The following is a 10,824-nucleotide window of genomic DNA, read 5'->3' on the forward strand; positions in this document are numbered from 1 at the left end:
GAAGGCGTGAACCAGGGTGTTCACATCCCCTGAGCCAGCAAAGAGGCTTTGTCCACGGGTTTCTCAACAGCGGCACTATTGACGTTTGGGGCTGGATAATATCTTGGTGTGTGTGTGTGTGTGGGGGGGTGCTGCTGTGTACTTTGTTCTGGCCGCCTTTCACTAGATGCTGGTAGCACATCTCCATGTCTTTCTCTCTTTCTCTCACGCGCGCGCCCGGGCGCGCGCCCCCGGATCGTGACAGTCTACAACGTCTCCAGATCTGGCCAAATGTCCCCTAGGGGAGAAAATAGCTCCCCGATTGAAAACCACTGGGTTGGGGGAAGGCCGACTGGCCCCGGGGTGCAGAGAGTAGAACCACCCTCCCGGTTCTGCTCTCCGGTTCCTGTGAGCCCACAGAACACCCAAGCTGCGGAGCTCCGGAAGGTGGGGCTTATGCAGAAGAGCGGCAGGTTTTGGCTGGGAGGCGGGCATATTTATGCAGATGAGGGGGCGGTGCCTGCATGTTGATTAGCTGGGCCCGCAGCCGACGCGGCTGGGAGTCTATCGGGTCCCGCTGCGGTTCGGGCTGAGGTGGCATCTCTCTTCGGCCACCCCCCACCCGTCCCTAAGTTCCTACCCTCCGAGGATCGCCCTCGACCTTTACCCTCGTCCATTTCCCCCTCTCCTCCCTGCGCCAGTACCCCCGAATCCTAATCGGTCCACTCGTGACGCCCCCCGCGTTTCTCCTCTCCGCCGCAAACCCCGCGACCTCCAGCAGCCCGCCCCCGCGAGCCGGATCCTGCCTGGCTGCTCCCGCCGCAACCTCCTCAGCCTTCCCGCTCTTCTAGGGCTCGCGCCACTACACCCCCGGGTGTCTCCCCTCGAGCTTCCCGGTTCCCTCCTCCTCCTCCTCCCGCCCTCTCGGAGCCCCCTCCCCCGCCTTGGCCAGTCGGCATGCAGGTGTCTATCGCATGTACCGAGCAGAACCTTCGCAGCCGGAGCAGTGAGGACCGTCTGTGTGGACCCCGGCCGGGCCCCGGGGGCGGTAATGGCGGGCCGGTCGGCGGGGGGCATGGGAATCCTCCGGGGGGAGGAGGGTCGGGCCCCAAGGCCCGGGCCGCAGTGGTCCCCCGACCCCCAGCGCCCGCTGGGGTCCTCCGAGAGAGCACCGGCCGAGGCACTGGCATGAAATACAGGTATGGGGGTGGCCGGGCAGCCCGCCACATCTGCTCCCCTTTCCTGACCCCTGAGGCTTCCTGGGATGCTTCCAGGACCCCCTCAAACTTCGCTAAGAAGGTCCCGGCTCACTCCATCTCCTCTTCCCATCACTGGCACTCCCTTACATGGGCCCTCTCTTGCTCTCCGTCCATACCCCCGACTAGTAGAAAATCAAGTTTACCAAGGTTGACCAGGCCTGTCAGACCCAGGGGATGCTCCTAAGCTTCCCTCCTTACCCTCAGGAAGACGAGGGATGCACGGATCTCCAGGCTGCACACACACACACACCCCCACCCCCCCACCCCCGGGATGAAGTGTCCTTGGGTCGTGTCCTGGGAAGATGGGGGAAGGAAACGGCTTCTCACTCTGGCCTGCTCAGTGTGCCTGACCCAGATACTGCCCCCACATGCCCCAAGGTCTCCTGCAACCCTTCTTGGTGGGGAGGGAAGTGGGGCCCTTGGAAGGATGGACCACATCTCTCAACCCCCTGCTGAGGGACAGGGGCCATGTGGGAAAGATGGACGGAAATGTAACTGACTTTATCTCAGAGAACCGCCGGGCTCTCAGGACTACCAGTAGGGGGAGGGGAGGGGCTCCTGCTTGAGAGTAAGCAGAGGTCACTGATGTGACCCGGCTTTGTCACTTGAGGAATTTGATCCCCTCCATGTGGTGGCCCTGATTGGGAAGCTGAGCGGACTGCCTGGGTGGGGGGTCCTTGGGAGGAGGGGCTCTCTGGTTTGAAGACAGACTTCACAGCCAACAGGAGCAGAGGGAGTAGAGAGGGGAAGTGGGAGAACTGGTCTTTCCTCTCATACTCTCCACCCAGGTGTCCTACCTGCTTTTGTTGGAGGCCCGCCTGCCTAGCCTATCCAAGGATCCTTGCCTGCCTGAGTGCCTGAACTTGACTTGGTTTACCCCTTCCACTCCTGTGTCTGCCCTTTAGCACAGCACTCTCTGATGATCTGTTTTCACAAACTCATCACAATAAGCCAGTCGCATTCCTCCCAGCCAACCCCCACCCCCGACTCTACACATCCCAGAGATGACTCAAATAAACACAAGACCCACCAGCAGAAACGCTAAGCAGGCAGCGCATCTTCAATGTGATAGGAGGGAACAGAGGCACTGGACAGTGGCTCCAGAGGAACAGTCATTATTTGTTCACCCTTGCTACAGCCATAGCACTGCCCAATTCAGTGGGCTCACTGAGTCTAGTTTCTTTGGACTGAGACACCCTGAGGGCATCTCAGTCTGGAAGGAGAGGAACTGGAGGCTGATAATCTATGTTCCTAATGGAGGCTCTACCCCTTCCTTCTGCCTCTGTGTCCTGCAGGAACCTAGGAAAGTCTGGTCTTCGGGTATCCTGCCTTGGCCTAGGTGAGTTAGAAAGAAGAGGAATTAAGGGAAGGGGCGTTCTTTCATGGCTTGCCCCAACAGGTCTCACTTGCCTGGCTTCTCTCTTGTAGGTACCTGGGTCACATTTGGTTCTCAGATCTCAGATGAGGTATAAGTGATGGGACCTAGAAGCAGGGTGAGGGGGTATGAGAGAACCAAAAAGGGGGGAAATGGACTTGCACAGGGGTTTGGACAACAAGCATGCGGAACGGTGGACCTGAGGTTGGAGGATTGGGAAAGGGGAGTGAATGTGGAAACCAAGGTTGAGGTCTGATGGGCTAGAATGCCGTAAGGAAGGTAACTGAGAGGCTGGTTGCTTATCTTCAACTTTTTCTCTCACCATCTTAGACAGCAGAGGATGTGCTGACAGTAGCCTATGAGCATGGCGTAAACCTGTTTGACACCACCGAAGTGTATGCAGCAGGAAAGTAAGGACTGGGGTGAAAGACTAAGTTACACTTGGAAGGCTGAGAGAATATCAGGGCTTTTTGGTTTTCCCCCTAAAGAACCCTGGGAATTCTGCATCACTAAATTCCAACCTTTCAGCCAATGGGGCCCCGAAGCATTATGGGAACTGTAGTCCCAACATCTGTCTCTCTCCAGCTTTGAGGGCAATGGGGCATACTGTGCAGTCAAAATGAAATAAAACAAACAAATATTTCCTGGACATCATTTATGTGCAACTATGTGAGGATGACAAAGCTAAATTTCAAACATGCTATATACCACAGCACACATGGCTTCACGCTGGAAATAGTAAAAACCTAGGATGACTACTCCTGCCTCTTCTTCTGGCAAACTCTTCTACTTATCTTTAAGACTTGTCCCAGATGTCAGCTCTTCCAAGAAGTGTTTGCCCAACTCCCCAAAGTTGGACACTATCCCCCTCAGCTCCCAAAGCACTTTACACTACCCTCTGACACAGAGTTCATCAATTACTCGTTTACAAGGCCATATTCACTGCTCAACTGGGAGGCTCCTCCCTCCACAGAACTTGTCTTGCTCTTTCCCGCGTCACCTAAGTACCTATGCAGAGCCTGTCACAGAGCAGGTATCTGATTGAAGGATGACATCAATATGCCCTCAAAAAAGCTCACAGCCTAAGTGGTTAAACAAACAAACCAAAAGACAAAGAGATAGGAAAGATTAAATAACAGTAACACTTCAGTTAAGAGCCCACCATAACTTAAGACTTGTCACACATTAACTCATGATTAAGTGTCAAAAAGTTGTGTAGCCAATAAGAGCTACGGAAGCTGACAAGGACTGACCATAGACTACAGCAATCAGAGAACATTTTCCATAAAATGAGGCAGAATCCAAGCTAAATTTTGGAGGATGGCTGGAACTTTACAGAGACTAAAAGAAGGGGGAGGGCAATACAAATAGTTGGAACCAGACGAGGCAGTGTCCTCCCTGGCTCCACTGTAGTTGGTCCCTCTTCTCTCATCCTATTCTATCCCTTCAGCACCCAGAACAGAGCTTGGTACACAGTGATGCACAACTGACATTTGTTGAATGAATGAATGAAAACGATACGACTATAACCCTAGATTGGGAGCCCCTCTTACTTAGTCTAGGATGAGGCTGACAGCCCAATGGGCTCCTCGTTTATGCACCATTTTACAGGAGAGGAAATTAGTTGAAGGGAAACGTGGGGAGGAGGGAAAGAAACTGATCCTCTTTGGAGGGGTCAGTGCTTCTGCACTGTCTTCCTTCCAGGGCTGAAAGAACCCTAGGCAACATCCTCAAGAGCAAAGGTTGGAGGTAAGACATGTTGGGTGGGTGGGGAGGGCCGGGAGGTTGCTGGGGACATGATCATCTAAAAATCCTTTTCTTGCTCGTTCTACCATTTCTCTTTTTTTCCAGGAGATCAAGCTATGTCATCACCACCAAGATTTTTGGGGGAGGACAGTAAGTGGCTGCCTCACTATAATTGGGGAGAAGATCTGCAGAGACTGTGTGAAGGTGCATGGGATGGGGGTGGGGACAGCAGTCCCTGCACCTGCTACCCCAGGTCTGCATCCTGCCTGTGAGGACCCCTGAAATCCCAGTTCCTCATGATTCCAGGCCAGCCCTGGTCCCTTATCTTTGACACACCTCATCTTTGACTTACCTTTTCCTACAGGGCAGAAACTGAGCGAGGCTTGAGCCGCAAACACATCATTGAGGGTAAGAGTTAGAGGCTGGGAACTGGAGGTGGCTGGGTATGGAAGCCAGAGGAGTTGGGAACATTCTCTGAAGCTCTGAGTCTGATGCTTTGAATAGGGAAGCTGGGATTTAGGTGGCCATGGCAAAAGGATAAGGTCTAAATTCTTAGGAAACTGAAGCCGAAGAGCTTACCTTCCTCGCCCCATGCTTACCCCAGGCTTGCGAGGATCCCTGGAACGCCTCCAGCTGGGATATGTGGACATCATCTTCGCCAATCGCTCAGACCCCAACAGTCCCATGGAGGGTAAAAGCAGCACCCCAACCCTGACAGCCCTTCAAAGTTGAGCACTTCTCAAACCCTCAGCAGAAGCCAGCCCCTGCTCAAGAGGCCTCCCAAGCTCCACAGTGGAGGCTCAGACCCCAAGACTTGGACAGGGAGGGAGGTGAAGAGCAGATACCAACCTCTCTGACTCCACAGGGATGAGTGGGGCCTTGGTGGGGCAGGCAGAGGTCTGCAAATCTGGAACCCAGGATGCCAGGGGTCTGACAGTGAGGCTCTCCCTCTCCTATGTGCCTAGAGATTGTGCGAGCCATGACCTATGTCATCAACCAGGGCCTGGCCCTATACTGGGGGACATCCCGATGGGGGGCTGCAGAAATCATGGTGAGTGTGCCACCCACCTTGCCGTCCTACAACTTGTTCCCACTTTTCACATGGCCACTCCAAACCCCACTCTACTGGAGGAGGGGGGAGTGGAAGAAAATGGAAGGAGTGCTCTGACCCCCATCTTTTCCCCACCCCAACCCAGGAGGCCTACTCCATGGCCAGACAGTTCAACCTGATTCCGCCAGTGTGTGAACAAGCTGAGCACCATCTGTTTCAGAGACAGAAGGTGGAGATGCAGCTGCCAGAGCTCTACCACAAGATTGGTTCGAAGTCCCCTCATCCCTACCTTTCCCTTGGCCTCACCATCACCTAGATCCCTTTCCCACATCCAATCCTCTTCCTCTTAGGTGTTGGCTCAGTCACCTGGTCCCCTCTGGCCTGTGGCCTCATCACTAGCAAGTATGATGGGCGAGTCCCAGATACCTGCAGGGTCAACATCAAGGTGAGATCTGGGGGCTCAGGACGGCAGGAGTGGACTATCTGAGGAATGGTCTTTTGCTGATTCTCCTTGGCCTCCAGGGCTACCAGTGGCACAAAGACAAAGTGCAGAGTGAGGATGGCAAGAAGCAACAAGCCAAAGTCATGGACCTTCTCCCCATCGCTCACCAGCTGGGCTGCACCGTGGCGCAGCTTGCTATTGGTGAGACACTGCCAGCCCTGGACCCTGCAGAGGCCTTGTCTCCTCCTGAGACGCTACCAAACCGCAGACTGGTTTGTCTCTGGGGAGGACCCTCTTCCTCGGAGACACCTCTGAAGTCTGTGTGCTCACTGTTTCCCACCAGTTCTTTTTTTTTTTTCCTTCTCTGGCCCAGCGTGGTGTCTCCGCAGTGAGGGTGTCAGCTCCGTCTTGCTGGGGGTGTCCAGTGCAGAGCAGCTGATTGAACACCTGGGCGCCCTGCAGGTGAGGGGGAAGGGGTGAGGGGGCCGTGAGGGGGGTGTCAGAGCCAGAGCCCATCTCTGTCCCCTGCCCCAGCAGTCAAGCAAGGCCTTGCTGTCCAGCCCAGAACGGGCCTGTGAGGTCACCCACTACAATGTCCTCGCTTGGCAAATGAGAGGTCCCAGGGCGAGACGGTGAGGCAGGGGCACAGCTGCGACTCTTTCCCTGCCACTTGGCTTCGCTGCGCGGCTCCCCGGGTTTTCGAACCTCATGCCCTTGTTCAGCAACCCTGCATGCACTGCCCTCTCCACCACCCCATTCAATTCCAGGTGCTAAGTCAGCTGACCCCGCAGACGGTGATGGAGATAGAAGGGCTCCTGGGCAACAAACCGCATCTCAAGAAATAGTCCGTCCGGGGCGCAGGGACCCAAACCGGAGACGCTGCACCCCGAGCACCGCTTCCCCACCCTCGCCACCGCCCCCGCCTCCCTCCCGGTCCGCCCTCCCGCTCCGGATCCCTCCACGCAGCGGCCGGAGCCAGAGAGGCCCCGCCCACTAACGAGTTCCGGCTACAGCACCGAAAGCATGAACAAAGCCATATCCTCCCGCATTGGGGCTTGAGAGGGAAAGTAGTCCGCCGCCCCCTCTTGCGTTCTTCTAGGCCTCCCTGCTAATCCTGGGCATGAGCTACTGGGCCGTCCCCTCTCTGCCACTTGGCCTCGCTCCCTTCTCTCTTCCCCTAATCGCCGAGGCCCAGGGGGAAAAAAAAGGCAGATTCAAGACCCATGCAGAGTACCTCAAAAGTGGCCCTTGAAATGTCATCAAGGGGTAACAACCTAATATGAAGTGAGTTTTGATGTCATCTGGGACAAAGGAGATGGGGCTCTTACATTCGTTACAAAGGAAGCCAGGCTGGTCCTGGCAGGAAGTAAATGATAATCTTTGGGAAACTAGGACCCTGCCTCAGCCAGGAGGTGGAGGAGGGCTTAAAACCACAAAGAGTGTTGATACTTTGTTCTTGCCTGAGAGGGGTAGGGTGGGGAGTGCAGTGACAAAGCCCTGATGAGGGAAAATTGATGGCCGATGTATAGCCTGTCCTGGCACAAGTGGCCAGGGAAGCCCTTGGAAAGTACGGTTGGGCCGCACTTCGCAGGAAAAGATGACAGCCTTTAGGTCACGGCAGAGAAATGGGGCTGACATAAAAAGGTCTGGGGATAAACTTTTGAGCCTTGAGCAGGACTCCCTACCTGGCAGTGGAGGACTGTAGTCTTCCTCCTGGCAATAATCTTAAAGCAATAATGATGGCCCCTCTTGTGTAAGACTTCCCAGGGAACTGTAAATAAAATCTCAGCTTGATCATCACTTACCGCGTCTGAAATTGCTGGGGGCTGAGAGGTTAGGATCTCAGTCTCACGTATCTGGGCCTCTAGCACCCTGCCATTAGAAAGGTCCTGTACTACCTTTCCACTGCTCCTTTACCTTAGTGACCCAGACATCATGCTCCTAGTAACTGCTCTCAGCAAGGACCCAGGCACCTGATCCTCCCGGTCAGTTTTCTTCCTTAGAACCCAGAGGCCTGGCTTCATAGCTTTGTTGCTCCTCCCTCTGATACTCTGATCCTTGTTTTGTTTTGAAAGTTATATTAGCCATTCGTCTTGTTTCCCTCTTGCCTGATACCCACACATATGCCAATGAACTATCAAGGTGGTTTTCCTGTGGCTGAGGGGGAGGGGCTTCTGAGGTTGAGGCTTTGGGATTTGGGGAAAGAGAGGTAAAATGAAAACCGGTCTATGGTTGAAATGATACAGAGACAGGGAAAAGAAATATTATAAAGAAAAAAAAAAGAAAACAAGTCAAAGATCAGGTGTGAGAGTGGTGGAAAAGCAGAAGCAAATGGGATTATGTTAGATCCTTACCCTTATTCTTCCCCAAAGAACTCTGATTTCCCTGGGACACAAAGTGGGTGGAAAGTTATAACCTTTAAAGATCACAAGGCAGGGTAGGATGAGCTCTGCCTCCCTTAAAATATAACCTCACCATCTCCCTTCTTCCCATCCTCACCCTTCCTTGATCCCGAAGCTGGGAGAGCAGAATAAAACCAATTTTCAAAAGAGAGAAGTCAGCAGCATGCCATTTCCTGGATTAGCAACCAACCGCATTAACTTATGAATACTTACATCCACTCCTATCATCTCCCACTCATTTTGGAAGACTGTGGAGGAAACAGAGGTAAAAATGTGTGACTATTGTTAGTTATTCTGTAACAAACATACAAGAATTTATAAATTCAAAATAGTACTCTCCTTAAACAGCTACCTTGGAGGGTTGTGCACTTATTTTAATGATGCCTACCCCATTGCTCAAAACATTTTAAAAAGTCCTCTTAGAATTACCTTCAGAGACAGTTAGAAACCCCTTGTAAGGAATCGTCCTTTATTGTCACACCTCGTTTACGATATATACATATATATGTTTATATATGTGTTTATATATATATATAATTTATTATTATTATTTTTTTGGCCGTGCTGCGTGGCTTGTATGATTTTAGTTCCCCCTGGCAGGGAAAGAGTCCTAACCACTGGACAGCCAGGGAATTCCCTCGTTTACCATATTTATCACTCACCTCGTTCATTAATTTAACAAGTATTTATCTATTGAGTCCTACTATAGTACAGCACAGGGACACAGTGGTGAACAAAACCAGACTCAGAACAACCTTTGTGAAGTTCACAGATGGGAAAGGCAAAGAAGTAACAAGTAACCCCCAAACACACACAAACTTTGGTTGTCCGAAGTCCAGAGGAAAGTATGTGGTGTTACCAGAGTCTACAGTGGGTATTTCACATAGTGAGGCTGCATGGAGAGCTGAAGGATGAGTGGGTGTTACTAAGGTGAAAGCAAGAGGGTTAGGGGAACAGCATACAAGAAAGCCTGTGGCAGAAAGGAACAAACTAGCCAAAGGTCTCCGAAGCCAGAATGTTTAAAGAGGGAACAGATGCAGAATGTGAGACATGGGAGGCTTCAGAACATATTGGGCCTTATAGGGCACTTCAGAATATTATCTTTATCCTAAGGACAGTAGGAAACCCTCTAAATCAGTTATCTATCGATACATGACAGATCAACCCCCAAAATTTCATGGCTTAAAACAACTTTTAAAAACTTTTACTTCTTCTCCATGATTCTGTGGGTTGGCCGGGGGCTTCCTCTGTGGTTTTCACCTGGGCTCATTCATGTGGCTGCATTCAGCTGGCAGGGCAGCTGAGCAGGAAAATCCAATGGCCGCCCTGGTACACCTGGCTGTTAGTGCTGGCTATTGGCTGGGGCTCCTCCCTTCTCCAAGTGGCCTCATCCACCAGCAAACTTCCTTACGTGGTGGTCTCAGGGCAGGGTTCCAAAGGGACAAAGGCAGAAGCTGCAAGGCCTCTGAAGGAATGAGACTCCAGAACTCACACAACATCACTCCTGCCACATTTTATTCGTCAAAGTCAGTCACAAGGTGAGCCCAGATTTAAGGGATAGAGAAAGACCCCAATTCTTGATGGGAGAAGCAGCAAAGTCACGTATCATGGGAATTTGGGGTTATTAAACTACTGCTGCATTAAAAGGTTTTTAACAGGAATGGAAGTGGTGTGTGGTAGGACATAATTGGGCTTGAGCTTTGGAAAGATCACTGTAAGCAGTGTAGAGACAAGCCTGCAGAAGGCCAGAATGACTGAGGACAGACTGGTTAAGAGGCTCCTGCTTACAGAAGAGATGGTGGCAGCCTGAACTAGGGTGGTATACTGGAGGTAGAGAAATGTAAATGAATTAGAGAGATATATAGGAGGCAAAATGTACCAGGTTTAGCGATAAGCTGGTAAAGGAAGGTGAAAGCGAGAGCGGGATCAAGGATGACACCTAGGTTTCTGGAGTTGAGTAAAGAAAGAGGTAGGAAACATTGGAAGAGATGCTGCTTTGGACAGGGAGACCATCAGTTTGGGTTCTTGATAAACAAGAAAGGAAGATGAGCAGGCAACTGGATATCCAGGTCTAGAGCTAGAAGGGCTTTGGCTGTCAAATACTTTGGGAGCATTTATACAATCAAATCTACCTTAAAAGATTAAGATTTAATCACCAACTGAAGATATTAAAAGATGTGAGGAGATCTCTAAGCACCATTACAAAGAGAAGTTCCAAAAAAAATCTGAATTATGACAGCATCATTGGTATAAGTAGATAGCTTCCCCCAAGTGACCATAAAGACAATAAAACTTAGAAGTTCTGAAAAGATATGAAATAATTAAAAATAATGATATACCTCCTCACAAAAGATTACTCGCTAGGGTTTAAAGAATCTGGTTTTTAAAACCAGCTTGGGGCTTCCCTGGTGGCGCAGTGGTTGAGAGTCCGCCTGCCGATGTAGGGGATACGGGTTCGTGCCCCGGTCTGGGAGGATCCCACATGCCGCGGAGCGAACGGGCCCGTGAGCCATGGCCGCTGAGCCTGCGCGTCCGGAGCCTGTGCTCCGCAACGGGAGAGGCCACAACAG

The 10,824-nt window shown here is 51.8% G+C and overlaps 1 protein-coding gene across 1 annotated transcript; it reads left to right on the forward strand.

Annotated features, from left to right (window-relative positions):
- Positions 1-936: 936 nt before the first annotated feature.
- KCNAB3 (potassium voltage-gated channel subfamily A regulatory beta subunit 3) lies at positions 937-7,650 on the forward strand. The gene is made up of 14 exons (XM_007126600.2): positions 937-1,178; positions 2,534-2,577; positions 2,667-2,704; positions 2,944-3,023; positions 4,318-4,362; positions 4,465-4,509; positions 4,724-4,767; positions 4,964-5,050; positions 5,325-5,410; positions 5,556-5,676; positions 5,761-5,855; positions 5,933-6,053; positions 6,226-6,314; positions 6,620-7,650. Exons 1-14 carry the CDS (start codon positions 937-939, stop codon positions 6,695-6,697), a joined length of 1,215 nt encoding a protein of 404 aa, XP_007126662.1. The 3' UTR covers positions 6,698-7,650.
- The last annotated feature ends 3,174 nt before the right edge of the window (positions 7,651-10,824 follow it).

Source organism: Physeter macrocephalus, unplaced genomic scaffold, assembly GCF_002837175.3.
Source record: "Physeter macrocephalus isolate SW-GA unplaced genomic scaffold, ASM283717v5 random_8, whole genome shotgun sequence".
Classification (NCBI taxonomy): Eukaryota; Metazoa; Chordata; class Mammalia; order Artiodactyla; family Physeteridae; genus Physeter; species Physeter macrocephalus.

What these genes read in the sequence shown, in the direction of transcription:
- KCNAB3 (XM_007126600.2), top strand. Translation starts at nt 937, where the DNA reads ATGCAGGTGTCTATCGCATGTACCGAGCAGAACCTTCGCAGCCGGAGC. An exon ending in AAGATTTTTGGGGGAGGACA is followed by an intron (nt 4,510 to 4,723) that starts GTAAGTGGCTGC and finishes CTTTTCCTACAG; the next exon opens with GGCAGAAACTGAGCGAGGCT. An exon ending in CCGCAAACACATCATTGAGG is followed by an intron (nt 4,768 to 4,963) that starts GTAAGAGTTAGA and finishes TGCTTACCCCAG; the next exon opens with GCTTGCGAGGATCCCTGGAA.